The sequence below is a fragment of the Lepus europaeus genome, chromosome 15 (genome assembly GCF_033115175.1).
Source record: "Lepus europaeus isolate LE1 chromosome 15, mLepTim1.pri, whole genome shotgun sequence".
NCBI lineage: Eukaryota > Metazoa > Chordata > Mammalia > Lagomorpha > Leporidae > Lepus > Lepus europaeus.
The window spans coordinates 89,222,810-89,245,265 of record NC_084841.1 but is presented as its reverse complement, the minus strand read 5'-3'; the positions used below and the strand labels follow the sequence as shown (position 1 = coordinate 89,245,265).

The 22,456-nt window shown below is 48.8% G+C and overlaps 1 protein-coding gene across 2 annotated transcripts in view; it reads left to right on the top strand.

The window, feature by feature from the left end:
• The window catches only part of XRCC4 (X-ray repair cross complementing 4), a 338,412-nt gene extending 331,676 nt beyond the window's left edge, over positions 1 to 6,736 (top strand). The window contains exon 7 of one of the 2 annotated variants that reach the window (XM_062212455.1): positions 6,646 to 6,736. In XM_062212455.1, coding sequence (XP_062068439.1) covers positions 6,646 to 6,734 — 89 coding nt within the window. In that variant the 3' untranslated portion in view covers positions 6,735 to 6,736. The remainder of the gene's footprint in view (positions 1 to 6,645) is intronic. The other variant, XM_062212454.1, reaches the window with a different exon arrangement.
• Positions 6,737 to 22,456: the final 15,720 nt, after the last annotated feature.

Sequence of the window (22,456 nt, the reverse complement as noted above, 5' to 3'; positions counted from 1 at the left end):
GGGCTCTGAGAGGAGGGGGCAGGGACACTGCCGGCAGAGTGCCAGCCCCGCAGCAGCTCAGGGAGATGGCGTTGTTCTGGAAGCTTCTGTGCTGTTGCCTGCAGGGCTCCGTGCACCCATGAAAGTCAGCTCTAGCTGGTACAAGCTGTGCTGCAGATGTGAGACAGGTCAGCCTGGGTGTGGAGAGAACAGTAGGATGGAAGGCACAACATGAAAAATGAATCAAACCACACCACAGATGTGCGACATAGCCTCCCTGGGGGGTGTGGGCTGACACTGTAAGGTGCCGGACCAAGGGGACTGTGCACCGAATCTGTGCTCTCATTGGTAAATGTGTTCCCCACGGCGTACAATTTAGCCATTCTTAGCACATGCATGTTATTGAGGGAATAAGTGCACGCATTGGGAAATTAGGAGCCAGGATCCTCACCATCAGACAGAAAAAAATAAAGGAGCAAAGAACGGAATCACATTTGTTATGCTGGACTGGGGTTGGAGATCCCAGAATAAATTCATGTTTATTTACGTAGATAGATATATTTAGATAGATAGTTCCATTAAGAGGAACGCGGGTTCATTGGAGACACTGCTGATTCTAAGACTGCGGTGGGGAAAATACAACAGGACCTGGGGCATGTGTGGTGTCTGAAGGTAAGGAAGTAGTAATAACACATATTTTTAAACCCTGCTGCAGGCAGGTCAAAGGGACCCAAGAGGGGCAGGTATTGCGGTACGTCATATCAAGGCTGTGCTTGGGATATCTGTACCCTGTGTCTGTGTGTCTGAGATGTCCCTCCTCTGCTTGGGATGTCCGTACCCCGTGTCTGCGTGTCTGAGATGTCCCTCCACTGCTTCCCATCCAGCTCCATGCTGATGCTCCCCCTGGGAGGCAGCGATGGTTGCCCAAACACATGGGCCCTGTCATCCACGTTGGAGGCCCAGAGGGAGCTCCTGGCTCCTGGCTTGGGCCTGGTCCAGCCCCAGTTGCTGAGGACATCTGGGGAGTGGACCAGAGGATGAGAAATATCTCTCTTTCTCTGCTCCTCCTTCAAGTAAATAAAAACAAGTGAATAATGTTTTTAGAAGAAGGACATGAGGCAACCTGAGAAGTTCCAACAGCTAAAGCTGTAAGAATTTGAGCAAAACAAAATAAACAACGATGGTATCACATTATAAACCACAGCATAAAATAGATGTCCGTGAGTCAAACAGAGAGAAATACATGAGTAAATGTGCAATAAAATATACAAGAGGGGGGGAGAGGACAGATACTCATTTTGGAAGAATGCCAAGTGATGAATGTAGAAGAAATCTAAGAAATGGAAAAACACCACTGGAGTTGGAAAAACACCAGCAGTAGTTGCTATAGGCATGATTCAGTAACAAATGGTGAAAGTAGTGGAAGGAACTTTAACAGGGAACACAACACTTGCACAGCATCAAAGTAACTCCCTCAAAATAGTCATTACTTGCCATGGTGGTTTTGACATTTGCCCACCAACTCAAGGAGTGGAGTTTAATTCCCCTCGTCTGGTCATACGCCAGGCTTAGTGACTTACTTCAGTGAGTAGAACATGAACAGGAGAGGGGCCTAGTGGGTGACGATGCCACCTACAGTGCCAGCATCCCATGTGGGCACCGGTTTGAGTCCCAGCTGTTCCACTTCCAATCCAGCCACCTGCTAACGTGCCTGGGAAAGAAGCAGAAGATGGCCCAAGTGCTTGGGCCCCTGCACCCACGTGGGAGACCTGGAGGAAGCTCCTGGCTTCAGCTTGGCCTAGCCCTGGCCACTGTGGCCATTTGGAGAGTGAACCAGCAGCTGAAAGATCTCTCTCTCTCTCTCTGTCTCTCTCTCTCTCTTATTCCCTCCCTGTGTAACTCTGACTTCCAAATAATGAATAAATCTTTTTTTAAAAAAAGAATATGAAAAGGGGAAACTGTAACTTTACATTCAAGGGGCCTGGCAGACATCAGGGTAAGTAACTAACTGGTCTTGGTTAACCTCACCAGTAAGAAGAGGCAGCAAAACTGTAGCACGTGACATGACATGCTGAGAAGGGCGCACCGCCACACCTCCAAATCCCTAACGACAATCGTGAGAAAGAACCAGGCAAACCAGACTGCAGGACATTGTACACAGCACCGGACCACAACGACGTTGCCGTTCGGAAAGACCAAGAACAATGTCGCAGGCTGGAGAGGGCTGGGGAGACAGGGAGGAACCATCCTGGGACTCTGTGGACTGCATCCTGGAACAAGAGAGGCCACTCGTGGGCAACTCCGGAAACCCCAGTAGCGTTCGGTGCAGGTGCTAATGTCTGAGCTTTGGTAAACTGACCTCAGTTACGCAAGATGTCAACACTAGAGGTGGTGGCATAGTCCTAGGGTGCATAGGCGCTCTCTGTACTTCTCTTGCTACTTTTCTATAAGTCTACAGTTACTCAAAGGAAAAAGTGAAAAAGACAAAGAAGGGATACTGGGGAGTCCCCTGGATTGCTGACATCACAGGGGAGCTGACTCAGTGCACACAGCGGAAAGCAGTCGCTCAGGTGATGCGTTGATGCCGACCTGCCCAGCACAGTGTATCAGCCCACGGCTGCTTGACCACCAGCACCTCTGGCACTGGACATGAGATTCATCCGCAGGGGTGGGGGTCTCTGCTGCAGCAGGTGGTAGCTCAAGTACTCGGGTCACTGCCGCCCGTGTGGTGATCTGGATGGAGCGCCTGGCTCCTGGCTTGGCCTGGCCCAGACTTGGCTGTTGTGGCCATTTGGGAAGTGAACTAGCAGATGGAAGATTCTCTCTCTCTCTCTCTCTCTCTCTCTCTCTCTCTCTCTCTCTCTCCACCCCCCTCCCTCCTTCTCTGCTGTTCAAATAAACACAAATAAACTTTCTTAAAAAGACAAAGGGAGGAAGTCATCTATTTAAAAATACATGTTGCTTACTAATTGCTGATAAAAATGCATTAATGGTTTTTTTCTAAGAAAGAACCAAATACATATTCATTTGTATTCAAGCCTTGAAAATCAGATATCAGGGAATTGCAAATAAAAACCACAGTGAGATGTCACCGTTGTCTAATTAGAGTGACCGTCATCAAAAAGTTGAAAAAGTAACAGATGCTGACAAAGATGTGGACAGAGGGGACGCTCATACCCAACTGGTGGGAGGTCTACCAGTTACCCCATGGCTGGCCATCTGCCTGAAAGAAATGAGAACAACATAGGAAAAAGACACCTGTTTATTGCAGCCCTATTCCCAACAGCAAAGATATAGAGTCAACCTAGATATCCATCAGAGGCCGAGCGGATAAAGAAAACGTGGCCTGCATTCACAATGAAATCCTGACATTCACAACAAAATGGATGGCACTGAAGGTCATTAAGTGAAAGAAGCCAGACACAAAAAGACAAGTACTTCACGTTTCCCTCATGTGGAAGTTAATATATAGTTATGCACCATTTATTTTACTTATGTAACATAAAACTGTATGGATGCCATATTATTCAGAACACAGAAATTTAGAAATATAGTCTTCAGTGAATTATACCCATGACATATTATATTTTATAATCTTTGTCATGAGTCCTACATTATATGATTTTTTTTTTGACAGGCAGAGTGGACAGTGAGAGAGAGAGACAGAGAGAAAGGTCTTCCTTCCGTTGGTTCACCCCCCAAATGGCCGCTACAGCTGGTGCGCTATGCCAATCCGAAGCCAGGAGCCAGGTGCTTCTCCTGGTCTCCCATGCGGGTGCAGGGCCCAAGCACTTGGGCCATCCTCCACTGCCTTCCCGGGCCACAGCAGAGAGCTGGACTGGAAGAGGAGCAACTGGGACACAATCTGGCGCCCCAACCGGGACTAGAACCCTGGGTGCTGGTGCCACAGGCGGAGGGTTAGCCTAGTGAGCCGCGGCGCCGGCCTACATTATATGATTTAATATATCCACGTGTGCACTTAAGAAAAATGGTACCTATGTATATATATATATATATATATATATATACATATATACATATATATAGTATTCACATATGAAGTGGACATGGCCAAATGTTAAGAATTGTGAAATCTACGTGAGCGCCTGTAACTCTTCTTTATACTTTTCTGTATTTGGTGTCTCTAGAAAGCAAGCCCTGACTCTCCTTCAGACGGTTGACCTTTGCAAAGTTAGAGGCGTGAGAATACGAGACATTCTGGGGTCCTAACGTTCGGCCTGCATGTGGAGTCAGGGAGAAGACCTCCACACCAGCACACATTTCAGCAGGGGCCACACGCCTGTTCCAAGCACCCACTGAGTGACGCCAGGGGCTCGGGGGCGTGGCTTGCTCCTGCAGGGGTTTGCCACTTGTTACTGTCACTGTGAGTTTCAGGAGCCACCAGCCTTGCTGTGACGATGACTACCCGTGAGTGGTCCAGAGCCGAGACGCAGAAGAGCCCCTGCGTCCTTGGGCAAAGCCACCTACGTCTTTTTGCTTCAGCCTCCTCAACTGTCAAGTGCAGATGCTGACAGCACACACCTGTCAGGGTTGGTGAATGGCATAACCAAACTTCATCCTCACAGCAGCCCTGGGAGGCGCCTACTGGCGGTCTGTGCTGACACACATAAAACACGATGAGGGGCCGGCGCTGTGGCATGGCAGGTAAAGCTGCCACCTGCAGTGCTGGCATCCCACATGGGTGCCGGTTCGAGTCCCAGCTGCTCCACTTCCAATCCAGCTCCCTGCTGTGGCCTGGGAAAGCAGTGGAAAATGGCCCAAGTCCTTGGGCCCCTGCACCTGCATGGAAGACCCAGAAGAAGCTCCTGGCTCCTGGCTTCGGATTGGCCCAACTCCAGCCATTGCTGCCACTGCCATTTGGGGAGTGAACCAGCAGATGAAAGACCTCCCTCTCAATCTCGCTCTCCCTCTCTCTCTCTGTCTCTCTCTTTCTCTCTCTGCCTCTCCTTCTGTCTCCGTGTTACTCTGCCTTTCAAAAAACATCGTTTTTTTTTTTTTTTTAAAGTCATGTGTTTGGGTGTTAAGGAATCCATAGAAGTCCTTGGATATGAGCCACAAGTGTACTCAACATCATGAGTACTTTTTATCTTCACCCCTCCTGAGCATGAAAAAATTTCTGCGTTTTCAGTTAAAAATGTGGGTTTTTTTGTGTGTGTTGGTATTTTGCTTGTTTGTTTTGAGATCATGAAAAGCCAAACCTTGAGAGTGTGGTCGAGGGAAACGCCATAACGAGGAGCAGCTGTGACTACACACAGACATCAGAGGTAGCAGACTTGGGCCCAATTTCTCAACCATCATCCGCTTCTTCATGAACGTATGCGGCCGTGGCTTATTGCAGGCCTGCTGTGTGCCAGTGTGGCGGCTCCACCCCTCAGTGGCTGTGTGCATTGGAGCCGTTGTCTTTACCTCTCTGAGCTTAGCTGTGTTTGTGTGAGAAACAGAGATAGTGACATCTGCTTCCATTATTGTGAACATAAGCTAAATGAGCTTCATCAAGCAGTGTTACTGCGCCTGCCAAAGGTGAGCATTCAGTAAATAAAGTTTAAGGAAATGAAGATGAAAAAGCTATTTGGTTCTTTAATACAGTTTTTCACACTGCAGATCTTGTTTAAAAAAAAAAAAAAAAACATTTATTTGAGGCCAGCGTCACAGCTCACTTGGCTAATCCTCCACCTGTGGCGCTGGCACCCCGGGTTCTAGTCTCAGTTGGGGCACCGGTTCTGTCCTGGTTGCTCCTCTTCCAGTCCAGCTCTCTGCTGTGGCCCGGAAAGGCAGTGGAGGATGACCCAGGTCCTTGGCCCTGCACCCGCATGGGAGACCAGGAGGAAGCACCTGGCTCCTGGCTTCGGATCAGTGCAGCGCTGGCTGTAGCGGCCACTTGGGGGGTGAACCAATGGAAGGAAGACCTTTCTCTCTGTCTGTCTCTCTCACTGTCTAACTCTGCCTGTCAAAAAATATATATATATATATTTTTTGAGAGGCAGAGTTACAGAGAGAGGGAGAGGCCGAGAGATCTTCCATTATCTAGTTCACTCCCCCAAATGGGCCCCATGGTTAGAGCTGGACAGATCTGAAACCAGGAGCTTGGAGCTTCCTCCAGGTCTCCCACATGGGTGCAGGGGCTCAAGGACTTGGACCATCTTCCACTGCTTTCCCAGGCCACAGCAGAGAGCTGAATCAGAAGTGGAGCAGCCAGGATTTGAACCGGCACTCGGGATGCCAGTGCTGCAGGCGGAGGCTTTACCCACTATGCCACAGTGCCAGCCCCACACAGCGCAGATCTTAATTCATTGCTCAGTGCTGAAATAAGGTTTAAATCTATCTTCAAAAATGGAATCAACATTTTTAAAAGCTGAGCCTTTAGACAGAAAAGCAAATAGATGGTGTGGACACCATGCCTGGAGGCTAAGACGCTGGTGAGGATGCCCTTGTCCCACAGTGCAGGGGCTCGCTCCAGCTTCCCGCTAGAGCGTGCCCTGGGAGGCAGCAGGTGATGGCTCAAGTTGTTGGGTCCTTGGCCCAGGTGGCACCGTTGTGGGCACTTAGGACATGACTCAGTATGTGTGAGCTCTCTCTCTCTGTCTTGTTGCCTCTCCAACAAAACAAAAGTTTAAAATGAATAAAGAAAATTGTTCTTCCTCACAGGTGACATGGAATCAGCAGTCGTCTGTGCCATCGATGTCTCCCCTCCACCACGCAGTCCGAGGGGCCGGGATCTGTCCGCAGTCCCCTGAGCAGCTCGGTGAGTGTGTGCCGTCCTGTGGGGAGAGTCCTTCGTCCTAAAGGCCTCCCGCATGGAGCATCTGGCCTCTGCCCTTCTCGGGCATGTGGCCTCCTGTCTCTTGTTCCAGACGCAGGGCACTGAGCAGAGCTGCCGGGGTGGGCACTAATGAACGCGCCGAGACTAACGGGCACAGTAATGAGACCTGGAATCTGTCAGTCACCCTCCCGGGAGGTAACAGTTCACGCACTGTTACATCACCCTATTAAAATAGCCTATTAGCTGAGCTGCTGGTGTGCTACTATTCATTAAGAAAGTGTGACCGAAGAGACATGCATTGAAACAATGGTGCGGATGAATTTGAATTCTTCTCCATGTCGGGCTTAGGGTTGACTGCGCGCGCACACACTCACTGTAAGTAAATGTGAACGTTGTCCTCTGGGTTGAGGGACCTTCAGGAAGGAGTGACAAAATCAAGCCCTTTCTCCTGACAGGTGAACAGGAAGTCAGGTGAGAAGCTACAGCTCATCCAAGATGTGTCAGGGGGGTTGTGTATTCCATGCCCGGCATTTCTGTATCCCAGGAAATATTCATGTTTCATTTCTTTTTCTCTTTTTTAAAAACATTTATTTAAGGTATACAATTTACATGTTTTTCATATATACAGATTTAGGAACATAGTTTGAAACTCAAGAGTTGCAGAGAGAGAAGGAGAGAGAGAGAAAAAAAGAAAGGGAGAGAGAGAGAGAGATTGATTCTATCCACTGGTTAAATCCCTAAATGTCTGTAACAATCCGTGCTGGGTCAAGCCGAAGCCAGGAGTTTCTTCCAGGTCTCCCACGTGGGTGCAAGGGCCCAAACACTGGGACCATCTTCTGCCGCTTTTCCCAGGCCATGAGCAGGGAGCTGGATCAGAAGTGGAGCAGCCAGGACTCAAACCAGTGCCCATATGGGATGCTGGCACGGCCGGCAGTGTTTTTATCTTCTATGCCACAACACCAGCTCCTTATGTTCCATTTCAAGAGGCTTTGGTTCTAACAGATTCTGCCATGAATAAGTCATTCTGAGATCTAAATTGAAAAAGGTGAATTTAGAAGGATAATCAGGAGTTGGGGGCTGTTTTTATCACAAATCCACCCAGTCATGTAAACACTGACTTGCTGTGTACAGTTGTCACCATAATATCTGAGCGGCAATGTGCACTTGGACCTTACAGGGAAGTTTGAGTCTTGGCTCTCCCTTTGGATGCATGAGTAACTTCAGAGGGAATCAGTTAGGCTTTTGTAACCTCATGTGTTTCACCGGTAGAATGGCAGGAGCCTGGCACCTATCACATACTGGAGGTTGTCAGGAGAACCACATATGCCTCAGTGGTGCTTGGCCCATGGCCAGTGTTCAGTAACACCTGTTGTTATCCCTATCACTGTCAATTTTCAGTCTTCCTCAAAACAAACAAACAAAAAAACCAGGGTGTTGTTACCACTGCTCAGTTAAAACGTTTTTGGAGGTTGCTTTTGAAGAGAGCTATTTAAGGGCAGGTGTCTGGCAGAGCGGTTAAGACACCACTTGCGATGCCAGCATCCCGCATCAGAGGGCCTGGGTTCCAGTCTAGCCACTGCTGACCCTGCTACCTGCTAGTAAGCACCCTGGGGAAGCAGCAGGTAATGGTTCAAGAGTGTGGGCTCCTGCCAGTCAGGAGAACCCAACGGGGCTCCTGGTTCCTGGCTTCAGCTTGGCCCACTCCTGTAGGCATTAGGAGTGTGAACCAGCAGATGAAATATCTCTCTCTCTCTCTCTCTCTCTCTCTCTCTCTCTCTCTCTCTCTCTCTGCCTTTCAAATAAATGAAGATACATGACAGTTTTTGGAGAAATGAACAATTTGAAATTAGCACCTTCCAGGGTAGCTCGGCAAATATCGGAAAGCAGCTTGCAGACTTGAGTGAGCCCAGTGGCCCGTGGGCTCCCCTGCAGTCCCATCCTGACCCAGCCCCCGCCCCTGCCCTCTGTCTCTCCAAGAGCAAGCATGTCTTCCAGGCAGTGCTGTAGGTCTACCAGATGTCAGCTCTGTGATGTAGCTTAGCTTTCCCTTTCTTCCTGAGATTCCTGTTCCTCATCTTGGGGAAAAGGGGTGAGGACACTTCCCTTCTTGGGAAAATTTAGTCAAATGAAACTAACTCTGCAAAATAAAACATCTAGCAGTGCGCCTGGCCTGGACAAAGGAGCTTCCAAAGTTCACGGAAATGCATATTTTGAAAAAGCCTTGCATACATTTCAAAAATCGTTGGCACAAAATGAAGTCGTTTGTTGCAGGTTTTTTCACAAGATGTTTGAGGTCCCTGCAGAGAAGCCCTGGACAGACTGCAGCTGGACTGTGGCCTCCCATGGTGTCAGCAGCCCCACCTGCAAGAACGTTCTGGATTTCTTGTTTCAGTTATCCAGAAGCAGGCCACGCCCCTCCCGTTGCCAGGATTCCCCTCTGTCCTCCGAAGTCCACGGTCTCCCGAGGGCTGCTGAAAGTGGACTGGTTTCAGAACAGAACTTTCCAAACTAGAGCATGCCACACTGAAATAGAATTTATAACTGTGGCCTCATTAGCTGGAACTCTGAGCGAACTCTTCAAAGTAGCCTATGTTAATTTCCTTGTTGCTTTATACTTAGATCATTAATTAGATTAAATACTATAAAAACAATTTTTTATATTTATTTATTTGAAAGGCAGAGTTACAGAGAGAGAGAGAGAGTTCTTAGATTTGCTGGTTCACTCCCCAAATGTCCACCACAGCTGGGGCTGGTCCAGACTAAAGCCAGGAGCCCGGAGCTGCTTCCTCCCATGTGGGTTCAGGGGCCCAAGCCCTTGGGCTGTCCTCTGCTCTTTCCCAGGCATATTATCGAGAGCAAGGTCGGAAGTAGAGAAGCTGGGATTGCACTAGTGCCCATATGAGAATCCTGGTATTGCAGGCAGTGGCTTTACTCGCTGTGCCACGATGCTGGCTCTAGAAAAACCATTTTTAAAAATAACATTTGAGGAGCCAGCACTGTGGTGCAGTGGTCCAGCAGGTTAAGTCACTGTCTGTGGTGAAGGCATCCCATATGGGCACCAGTTCAAGTCCCAGTCGCTCCACTTCCAAACCAGCTCCTTGCTAATGTACCTGGGAAGGCAACAGAAGTCCTTGGGCCCAAGTCCTCGGGCTCCTACACCCATATGGGAGACCCAGAAGTTCCTAGTCCTGGCTTCAGTCTGGCCCAGTCCCAGCCATTGTGGCCATTTGAGGAGTGAACCAGCGGATGGAAGATCTCTCTCTCTCTCTTTCTCTCTGTAGCTCTGAATTTCCAAAGAAAAGAATAAATCATAAGAAAAAATTTGGATTCACATTATTGACAAATACCATAAACTATCCATAGCCTTTCAAACCTATCCGAATGAAAAAGAAATTCCAGAATAACAATATCTATTCTGTAATAGCAAGAAGAGGCTGCAGAGAATTTTGTGTTTCCAGAGTCATAAGCTCAGGAAAGACTGGCAGTTACGCCCTCGCCTGAGTTCTCCTTAAGCAGACTGGACACTTCAGCCGGTTGGGGCCTTGGTGTGAGCATGAGCCTGTCTGTCCCCAGGAGTGTTGTGGCCACAGAAAGATGCAGACTAAGGTGTCGGGTTTCCACCTTTATGAGGGAAATAGGTCTTTCCAGATGCGTGTGCTCCACAAATCTTATCACAATTCTCTAAAGTGCAATGTAGCCAACAGTGAGTTCTTACTAACAGCCTTGAAAATACATACAAGGAGACAGTGCTACTTTGGCTTTTCTTGTGTAGCCGGATACATCCTCAGTAGATAGCTCACTTACTTGAAAAGCAGACGTAATTGTGGTAATGTGATAGTAATAGCAAATACTTGCGTGGTGTTTCCACGTGCCTTTCGTGTGCTGTACATTTTGTATTACAGATGATGCAATCATTTAATTGTCACATTGACCTTGTAAAGCAGGTAGTCTTTCTGAATCTCCACCTCACATGGCCACAAACAGCAGAGTCCTGGAAGAACCAGGAATTTCCCGTGATGGATCTGACCCTAACATATCTGGCTAAAACTGTTTCATGGCCAGACATTTTCTTTTTTTTACTAATACCGAACTTAGGGCACCTCCGTTGGCAATGCAGACTCCTGTCTTGAAACATGAGGCTGGTCGATGATGCCTAAGAAAATAAAATCGTTCTTTGTTACGGCCCGAATTCTCCCAAACCACAGCATATTTCTATAACGCTCACCTGGTCTGGGCCAACGTCCATGACTTGTTAAGTAAGAGAATATCACTTTTAAAATGGCATCCTGAATTCCCGGCTGAACAGGGAATAGCTTCTTGGCTTTGGAAGGTGGTGTGGCAATGGACAAACAGGTCCTGCAGGTCTTGCAGAGGAAGCTGGCTCCGGGGGATAAACCTGTCAGTGTTACCCCTAGCGCACAGCTGCTGTGCGGTGTGGGAGACAGCCCTAATCCAGAGGCAAATCTGATCTCATGAAGCCACTTATGATAACCTGCTTGCCATTACTGCTTGAGGGATCAAAACTTAAGCCAATCAGGAGTCAGTTCTCAATCCCAGCTGTCATTTGCTCGAGAATTGGCCTCAGTGGAGGGGCTGATCCCACAGCTGGAAGGTCAAACAGAGGGGCAGAGGGCTTGGGGGTGATGTTAACGCTGTGGACAACAGAGGAAAGAAATCTGGACCCATGAGGATGCTGGAGATGGACAGTCTTGGAGGCCACTGTCCCCTTAACTTCCTTTGGAGGGAAAAGCACATTTTGTCATAGTTGAAGCTTGTTTGGATCTGGCATTCTGCTAACTTGCGTCCTAAACCCAGCTGGGAAGATCATCTCCTCCCTCGGAAGCCCCCCATAGATGTGGTTTTACAGGGACAATGAGGACCTGTTCATTCTGCATTGCTGGGAGCCAGGTTCAGAAACGGGAACCGATCTACATTCACATCCTTCGTAAGCACACGGTGTAGCATGAGGCAGCACACACACATGTTCTCCTACAACAGATGTAGGCAGATGGATTTCTTTTTTTTTAAGATTTACTTATTTATTTGAAAGTCAGAGTTACACAGAGAGAGGAGAAGCAGAGAGAGGGAGAGGTCTTCCATTCAATGGTTCACTCCCCAGATGGCTGCAACGGCCAGAGCTGCACCAGTCCAAAGCCAGGAGCCAGGAGCCAGGAGCTTCTTCCAGGTCTCCCACGCAGGTGCAGGGTCCTGAGGACTTGGGCCATCCTGTACTGCCTTCAGCCATAGCAGAGAGCTGGGTTGGAAGAGGAGCAGCCGGGACTAGAACCGGCACCCATATGGGATGCCGGCACTTCAGGCCAGGGCGTTAACCCACTGAGATGGATTTCAGGAGCCACGCTTTCTGGGGAAATAAATGGAAGCCCATTGTGGTTAGGTAACTTCCCTGAAGTTCCTGTTCCGTATTTGAACTTCAGTCTTTGGGTTCCAGGGTCCAGCCCTGTTGTTGCTCCTGAACCAGCTGGGTGATTCAAGTCAAGGAGGATGGGGGTACAGGAAGCATCTGAGACCATTTCACACTCAAGCAGATTCTGTTTGTGGGGCAGACCATCCCTCAGCTCTGTAAGTGTGGAAACTTTATCTCTTCCCAGCCATTGCAGCTCATAGCAACACACCAGAATCAGCATGTGTGTAACATTGCATAATTCTATGCACACTGTCATAAAAATATCTGTTCTGGCTTTGCTAACACTTGTACTTCTCAAGTTTCTTTACAGCAACATTATAATGTATGTGCAAGTATGTATGCATATAAACATACAGAGAGAGACAAAGCTACTTCACAAAATTCACACAAAACACATACTATGAAAAAAAAAACAAAGCATGGATTTGAAAACTTTTTTGCACCAAAATATCTCAATTCCATTTGCATGAGCTGTTTGAAGTTCTCTCAAGCATGTATACACACACACATTTTTGTACTCTAGGACATGTATTTAATTTAGCTTTTAATTCATTGTCTCACAAGTCCCCCTTTTCTTAGATCTGCAGACTGACAGCATTCTAACGCAATGCTAAGTGGAAAACATTTGTTGCTAATGCGAGGCCTGCATGTGAATTAGGCTAGGATAACATACTGGTGGAGATAATTGCTGCATAGAGAGAAGCAATCCCATGGAACATGATGCCTGTCACACATGACAAGGTCTCCATGAGCCTATTTGCTGCTTGGAAAACCCTGACATTTTTCATGGTCCTTATGCAATCTCTCTTGACTCACGTCAAACAATGGGTCAGGAAAAGCAAGATCTCAGAAAACGAAAACTCTGTCCTCTGCCTCTCCCAGCCAGCACTTCCCTCGAAGCCTGTTCCTACCACTGAGGTCTTGGATGGCACTGGCTGGGAATGCGTTAAACCTAGAGCTGGAGCCCAAGGCTCTGGCCAGTGCAGACACTTGGACCTGTCACACTGGCAATGATGCACCTGCCCGGAGCTCAGCACCAAGGCAGGGCGAGCAGGTGTTCTCTGGAGCAGCAATTCCATTGGAGGTTGACAGGTCTTGGGCTAAAAAGAATCCTGTGGCAGACAACATTATGGTGCAGCCAGTTAAGCCGCAGCTTAAATGCTGATGAGCTTGGTGTGACCCAGCCCTGGCCATTGCAGTCATTTTGGGAGTGAACCGATGGATGTATGACGTCTCTCTCTTTCTCTCTTCCTCTCTCTGTCCTTTTTAAAAAATATTTATTTGAGAAGCCAAGAGAGTTGCAGAGAGAGTGGGATAGAGAGAGAAGTCTTCCATCTGCCGATTCACTCCCAAAATGGCCACAACGGCTGTAGCTGGACCAATCCAAAGCCAGGAGCCAGGAGCTTCTTCTTGGGGGTCTCCCACATGTGTGTGGGGGCCCACACACTTAGGCCATCTTCTGCTTTCCCGGGCCATCAGCATGTAGCTGGATTGGAAGTGGAGCAGCTGGGATTCGAACGGGCCCCCACATGGGATGCCAGTGCCACAGGCAGAGGCTTAACTTACTATACCACAGCAATGGCCCCAATCAAACCCTTTTTAGGAAGGGATTCATGGACACAGTGTATAGAATTGCCTAGATTTCCTTGTGCAGAGTGTGTGTGTCTCTGTGTGTTGTGTGCATGTAACATATTAAGGAACTCGGTATGTGCCAAACCCACCTTGGGCAATGTTGAGCTTTGGCATGGGGGGCTCCATTGGAAATAGTTTGTCTGTGGGATACAGAAAGGACTCGATGGGGAACACGTTGGTCTCTTTCATCTGCTTCTGCTTGGAGGTTTTGCCAAGATGGTAAGAAGGGCTTGGGTAGGTGGGTGAGGATGGTTTCTGAGATGGTAACTGAAGAGCTGGGCGGGATTCACTCTGTGGTTGAAGACGTCGTGCCCAGAGCAGGCGATGCCCTCCCTTGTGCGACAGAGGTTAAGTCGGGGAATCAGACAACCACGGCTTCTGTGCAGTCTGGCGACTAAGAATGTTTTTAAACATTTGTGCAGGGAAAGGAAAAAGAGGAACGGAACGTGTGATGGAGACCATGCCTGCAGCATCTGAGCTATTGGCTCTCTGGCCTTTTCCAGGCCAGTCCTGCTGACCCCTGCCCTCTGTTCTGTGACCGTGCTGTGGCAAGAAGCCAGTGGCGTTCTCGCTGATGCTGAGGTGGGGTAGGGGGCGGGGGCGGCTCACTCAGGGAACCCAGAGGACAGAGACTGTGTGTCAGGATGTGCTTCGTGGTCACCATGGCAACAGAACAGGCATGCAAGGAGCTGCAAACTGGCTCTCAGCACTTCTGCCTGGGTGTGAAACCCAGCACCTCCGTGCCTTTCACTGGCGAGGCAATTCTCCGGGCCCCGGCTCCCTTCAAAGGGGCAGGCAGTGCAATCCCACCTGGTGCCTGGAGGAAGGAGATGCAGACATGTTAGGTGAACAGCAGTAGTAATGCAGGGTACGCATGTGCGAGAGCGCACAGTCTCTCTCTCTCTCATCTGGAATAACCAGTATTTCAGAGTTCACAGGATATGGATTTCAAATATCACTTGTGTGTGTCTGTATGTGCATTTACCCTGCATTTGCTGTTGTTCACCAAATAGTTTAGATTTCCTTCATATACATGCGCCCATGGGTGGGTGGATGGATGAGTAGACAGATGTGTAGTCAAGGCTCTCATGTCCTAATTGCAAGAATAATATGAAAATAAAAATAAATTTAAACTTCCTTTTTAAGCGTAATATCCCAGTTTCAAAGGTCTACCATCCCTTGGTATACAACACTGTACGTTATTGCACATCAACATCTTTCCTTCAGGAAGAGAAAGAGAGGAAAGGAGGAAGTAAGTTTCTCCTGGCAACATGAAAAATCAGCTTCTATTCAAAGCTTTTGTTTTTGTTTTTTGTTGTTTTTATTTATTTGTTAGGCAGAGAGACAGAGGAACAGAAGTGTCCTGTCTGGTTTGCTCCCCAAATGTCCACAGCAGTCAGGGCTGGGCCAGGCCAAAACTGGGAGCCTGGAACAGCGGGGCTTTTCCATGTGGGTTGCAGGGACCCGAGTCCTTAAGGAACCATCTGCTGCCCCCCAGGGTGTGCATCAAAGGGCAGGAGGAGTCCCAAGAGTCGCCTTAAACACTACACCAAACACCCACCCCGAAGACTTTAATTTGAGAGCTTTCGTGTAATTAGTTTGTTTAAATAAAGCGATCTTGGCTTTTTCATACAAGTAGAAATACATGTGTTAGAAGGAAGCCTACAGTTGGTGCTCGTCTAACTTCCTTATTTGATGAAAATGGTGATGTTAGCAGTGACGGATCCGAAACGCCAAGTTTCTCTGTTTTCCGACTTCTCCATTTTATTAACAAGAACTTTCTGTTTCTGCTCACCGCCTCTGTTCTTCGGGGGTGAAATGAGTTAGTGGGTTGTGTCAGCTCTGTGACTTGAGCCCGTTCTTCCTCTTGGCTGAGAGCACTATTTCCTTTTTTCTTCTTTTATCATTTAATCGTGCATATTTGTGGGGTATGGTGTCAAAATTCAGTGTATGTGTTCAGTGAGTGGTACCCAAAGCAAGCTTTTACATCACCTTACTCATCAGAAAGTTTAGGAATGATACTCGGTAATTATGCGTATCTGTGGGTACAGTAAGGGAATGCAAGGTCCACCCTATTTGTTTTCCTGGATAATTTCCCAGCCATGTACTCCCCTTTCATTAAACCTCATCTTTTCTAAGCAAAAACCTTATGTCATTTTTAAATCATGCTTGATAGATTTTCACATGACTTCTTGTTGGAAATAGTTTGCTCTTTGTCACAAAGAGGAAGCCTTCCCCCAAACCCAAGAACAGTCTACTTTGTTTTCTGAAAGTATTACGAGGGGATGGCTTTTGGCACAGCCGTTCCAATAGCTCTTAGGAGGCCTGGGTCCTCTACCAGAGAGGCTGCACTTGAGTCCTGGCTTTGCCCTTGACTGCAGCTCCCAGCTAGTTCTCAGCCTGGGAGGCAGTGGTGCTGGCTTAAGAAGTAGTTAGGTCCCTGTCCACACCTGGGATTGAGTTCCAGGCTCCTGTTTTTTGGCCGTGGGGTAGAGTGAACCATCAGGTGGAAGATCTCTGTTTCTTTCTTTTTCCTTCTCACCCCTTCTCTCCCTGCCTTTCCAATATAATAAATAAATGCTGTTTAAAGGTATTGTGAATTTGCAGCTTGCTTACTGCACAGCTGCAGGTGCAAGGCGTGCCTGGAGACTGAAGTAAGTGCCCCCAGAGCAGGCAGGCCACCCCTTCTTGGCTCAAGGCAGACAAGAAGATCGGATGACAAGCAATGGAAGGAGCAGTACTCTCCCTCTCTTGGTGTTCACGCCCTCTCTTGAATTGGAGGTTACTGGAGGGTTGGCTCTGTGTCTCATCCCCCTGTTTGACACCTTCTCTTTGTTTAGGATATCACAAGTGAGGGAAACACACACTGGGAGGATTCTTTAGCCCTATGCCTGCCATGGTGATGGCGGCTCCTTTGTCATCAGAGAGCTGTCGTGGCCAAAACAACCTAGCTCCCAGCTAGAACCGACTCCTGGGGAGGGACAACTTTGTAGAACAAATGACAGCATTGAAGAGGATGCGGTCCGGCGACAAAGCCAGCGGTAAGGGACCCGGCAGGTCCCCACCTGTGTTCAGCAGCGGGCTGAATGTCTCTTTGCTTTCAGATGTGAGGATGTTTGTGTAAGGCAAGTCTGTGTGCACAGGAAGGCTCGGGCAAGAAAGGGGGACGTGGGGAGACCCACGGGAGCAGTTCCAAGGATGCCTGTGCTAGCCGGATGGAAGGAGGCAGTTGTCATGGGGCCCAGGTGCCTGGCCAGGGCCAGGAGGCCGAGAAGTCTACCAGGTGCTGCTGAGTGACAGGATTGGCCAGGGACGCCGACTCGGGGCTCCGCTGGTGAGCCCCGGCCAGGGCTTCTCTTGAGTCCCACCTTGGCTCTGTCGCCGCAGTATTTGGACAGCACCGCTCCTGGAGCTGACTTGCGCCGCTGAAGCGCAGGAGTAAACGGCCTTCTCAGCCCTCTGGTTTGCATCTGGAAAAGGACACTGTAAAAGCAGAGGCAGTGCCGAGCTTCTAGCTCCGTTTCAAGGCCCCTGGGTGACAGAAACTGGGAAGGCATTTTACCAGGGAGAAGACAGTGAGTCGAGAGCACAGAGAAACGGGGCCTTGTCAGCTAAGGAGCGCGTCGGTCTGCTCACGCAGGGCGCGTTTTGGTTGAAGCTGATGTCCGCTGAAGTTGTCCAAGTGGGAGGAAGCATTCATCTGGCTTCATGGCCTCATGAACATAAACAACTTAAATGATCATAAATACTTCATTTTTCAAAGATTTAGTTATTTATTTGAAAGGCAGAGTTGCAGAGATAGAGAGAGAGAGAGAGAATCTTCCATCCCCTGATTCACTCCCCAAATGGCCACAATGGCCAGAGCTGTGCTGATCTGAAGCCAGGAGCCAGGAGCTTCTTCCGGGTCTCCCATGCGGGCGCAGACGCCCAAAGACTTGGGCCATCCTCCACAGCTTTCTCAGGCCATAGCAGAGAGCTGGATCGGAAGTGGAGCAGCCAGGACTAGAACTGGCACCCATATGGGATCCCGGCACTGCAGGCGGCGGTTTTACCCGCTACGCCACAGCGCCAGCCCCAATCATAAATACTTTAAAAGGAGTAAGTAATATTTTGGACACTCATCTTCAACGAGAAACAAATTTCAGATGTTCAGCTTTTCATCAGTGAACGACTGATTATGAAAATAGGAAAAATAACAAAAATAATCTTATACCTACAATTTTGAAACTTTGTGTCAATTCAAGTCAATATATGAACGTGGAAGCATACTTCCTATGTGGAGTGGGGTGAAACTCATTTCAAAACATCACAATATACAGTGTATCATCCAGTTTCAGAAGATACAGTATCTTGATGCTTTATGGTTGATGAGCTTTTTATGTTGGATCGTGCTGAATCACTAAAGGGTTAATAGTGCGCACATCTTATAATGAAAAACAAATAGGATTCTATGTTACCCAAGCCTCAGAGGAGGCCCTTGTGAATAAAATAAATTTCTGGTTCTGAAGCACTCCCTGAGCCTCCCACCAAGGACTCCTGTGATACTAGCTCACTGCTCAAGACTCCTCTTTCAGACTTGTGAATATGTATGAAGAGAGGGTTCAGTTCTAACAAGTGAGCGCTGGGCTCTCCCAGGGGAGAGGGGGCTTTCACTCCCCTGCCTCGCCAGGTAGTCCTGGCATCTCTGCACGCTTGAGCGAGCCGCTCCAAACAGAGCTGCTGCCTGCGCAGGGACCTGCCGGGCGGAAATGAGAGCGGCTTTAATGAAGCTAAGTCGTTGATTGGAGACGCGGACGCCTTCCCTGTGGCACAATTAAGCGACACGGGGCAGAGGCTGCTGCTCGCCCCTCAGCTCTGCCTTCTGTTTTACGGACAGGAGACCTCTGAACCTAACTGATGTCTTTATCGCGAGTCGTGGCGCACGGGAGTAAATATATTTCCTTCTCCCTCTGTGTCTCGGGGGGGGGGGGGGGGCGGTTGTGTGTGTGTTTATAATCATGAATTGGCCATGTGTAAGATGCTGTGTTCAAGGCTGGGGGTAGGGATACCAAGATCAATCAAAATGACCCCACTGCCTACAGGAAACAATAGCTCCTATCAGGTCCCGACTACCAACAGGCTCATTTATGTTTTTAAACAAAAGAATTATTATGTGGCTCTCCAGGCTAGGCTAAGACACAAAAAGACCCAGGCATTGGAATTTGGAGAAACAGCTAATAGAGTGGCTTAATGGAAAACACACACACACACACACACACTCACGTGCAAACACATGGCTATTTTGGGGATAACGGACTTCCTCTTGATGAGTGACTGATGTTGAATTTCCCAATCTCACGGGTGTGTCCATAGGGTGACTGTGGGCAGTGCCCAGGGCGGGTCACACAGCAGGGAGGAGGCAGAGGCTGTGGGCGGACTAGCAAGAGTGAAGCACACCCTCTCCCCGAGTGTGCTAACTCCACACTCACTAAGAAGCCTCGCAAGTGACAATGACGCGTGGCTGAGGGGTCAGCCCGGTCCAGGAAGGGAAATAACACCTGCCTGAGACATCAGGGTTGGAAACTGGGATAGCAACTCAGAGATGCCCGGATCCACCAGCAGCCATCCATGCATTGGGGAGTACACAAACGTTCTGGAGTGTCTGTGTACGCAGAGCATTGTGGGTGCCGGTCACTGGGGACGTGGCTGTGAACGTGACTGATACGCGCCTGCCTTTTTGTGATTGACAGTCCTGTGGGGAATGGTTGGCTGCTTAGTCCACAGTGTTCTGTCACCTGACGCTTCCCCTTGTACCATCGAGGATGTAATCCAGCATCACTAGCTGTGTTGAGTCGTTACGTCCCTGTAGTAGGGTAGTTCTTCTGTCTTCCTTTCATGATCTGGACCTTGATTCTTGGAAACACGTAGACCCATATTTTGTAGAACATTCCTTACTTTGGGTTGCCTGGTGTTTCCTTATGATTAGAAACAGGTAACGCTTTTCTGGGACAAACACCACAGACATGATGGTGTGACTTTCCCAGGAGCCACAGCAGGAGGATGACTTGTCACATTTTAGGATGAACTAAGCATGGTCTTGGCTTGCTTTTTTCTTAAGATTTATTTAATTATTTGGAAGGCAGTTACACACAACCGAGGCATAGAGAGAGAGAGAGAGAGAGAGAGAAAGAGAGTCGTCCATCTACTGGTTCACTCCCCAAGTCTGCAATGGCTGGAGCTGCACCAATCCGAAACCAGTTGCCAGGAGCTTCCTCCAGGCCTCCCATGCGGGTGCAGGGGCCCAAGAACCTGAGTCATCTTCTACTTATCTCCCAGGCCATAGCAGAGAGCTGGGTTGGAAGTGGAGCAGCTGGGACTTGAACCGGCGCCCATATGGGATGCCAGCACTGCAGGTGGTAGCTCCACCCACTATGCCACAATGCTGGTCCCTATGGTTCGCTTTTATTTTCTTGTGTTACCCTACGTTTTTCACTCCAGATTTTTCATTTTTAAATATTGTTTCTCTCAATTTTATTAGAAAAAAACAGTGCAGAAGGGAAGGAGGGAGAGAGAGGAAGAGGAAGGAGAGGGGGAGGGAAGGGAAGGAGAGGAGAAGAGAGAGAGAGAGAAAGAAAGAAACAAAGAAAGATCGATCGGTTGATCTTCCATTCACTGGTTCCTTCACCCCAAATGCCTACAACAGCCAGGGCTGGGCCAGACCCAGCCCAGGAGCCTGAAGGCTCCATCTGGGATTCCCATGTGGGCATCAAGGACCCAGGTACTTGTGCCTTCATTTGTTGCCTCCCAGGATATGCATTAGCAGGAAGCTGAATTAGAAGCGAGGGCTAGGAGTTCAGACACTGCTACGTGGGATGCCAGTGTCCCAAGCAGGGCGCTAACCACTCACTATACCACATGCTCACCCCTCCCCTAAGCTTTCTACCTCCACACTGTGGCGTATGACGATATTAACCTAATCTGAGCATTTTGCTAAACTCCAGGCCTAGAGGCTGAATCGCTTATTTGATCGTATCACTTAGATCCTGCAAAGACACTTCACACTCAGAGCATTCAAGGTCAAAGTCGTGATCTCCTGCTCAGGACTCGTCCTCATCTGGTGCTTCCCTTCTGAGCCAGCGGCATCGCCATCCAGTCACACACCAGCTGCAATTCTTTTTTATTTTTTTTTTAAGATTTTTGTTTATTTATTTGAGAGGTAGAGTTACAGATAGTGAGAGGCAGAGACAGAGAGAAAGGTCTTCCATCTGCTGGTTCACTCCCCAGATGGCCGTAACACCTGGAGCTGTGCCCATCCAAAGCCAGGAGCCAGGAGCTTCTTCCCGGTCTCCCATGTGGGTACAGGGGCCCTAGGAGTTGTGCCATCTTCTACTGCCTTCCCAGGCCACAGCAGAGAGCTGGACTGGAAGAGAAGCAGCCGGGACTAGAACCAGTGCCCATATGGGATGTTGGCACTACAGGCAGAGGATTAACCAGGAGAGCCACGGCGCCGGCCCCCTGGCTGAAATTCTAAAAGTCATGCCTGATGCTTCCTTCTTCCTCTCACTTTCCTGGTCAAATTGATCATACATCTGGGCAATTTTCCCTCTTAGTTTCCCTCATTCTTCACTGGGCAACAAGAGAATGTCACCACCACTTCCCCTCACGAAGACCTGCAGCTGGTCCGCCCTCATCCACTCTGGCCCCGTCCACAGTGTTCCCACTTTGCATTCAGGGTGGATTTTTGTTTTCTGAAATGTTATAGTACGAGCAAGTCGCTGTCTGTCCTTCCCTCTCCTCCCCAGTTCCCACTAACTGGTTCCCTTGCTCTTGGAAATGAAGATGAGAATCACTGAATCCCTTAAAGCTATGTGCAGTCAGAGCCGTGCCTCATCCCACGTCGCCGGCTCCCTCCACTTCTCCCTCCACCTGCCCTGGCCTCCTCGCATCCCTCAGGTCTCAGGTTCAAGGGGCTTTTCAGGGCCCAGTGTGGACCACACTGGTCTGTTAGACACTTTTATAAAATGCCATCCTTAGAAGCAACGTACTTACCTCTGTAATTAGACACTATTTGTGGCGATTCTTGGCATGTTGTCTGTCTTCCCCAGCAGTGTGGAAGCATCTGGACAAGGGCTGTGTTTGCGTTTGCTCACTTTACATCTATGATACGTAGCACTGCCCCTAGCATGTAGTAGGTGGTCCAGAAATATTTGTCCTCATACTCTGGTTTCTCTTCAGATCGTATAAATCTTTCGCCTTTTACAAAAATATTTGTCCAATGATTAACATAAGCTTTAAAGGTTTAGTGTACAATTTAGTGGTGCCAACAACACAGTAGATCTCGATTCAGATGGTCTCTTAGGGCTAATTATGCCTTATTTTTTAAAGATCTATTTATTTAAAAGGCAAAGCTAGAGAGAGAGAAGGAGAGGCAGAGGGATTGATTTTCCATCTGCTGGTTCACTCCCCCAAATGGCCTCAATGGCTGCGGGTGGGCCAGACCAAAGCCAGGAGCCAGGAACTCCATCCAGTGGGTGGCAGGAGCCCAAGCACTTGGGCCATCTTCCACTGCCTTCCCAGGCACCGTAGCAGGGAGCTGGATCAGACATGGAACAGCAGCAACTCTAACTGATGCTCATATGGGGTGCCGGCCCATGTCATGG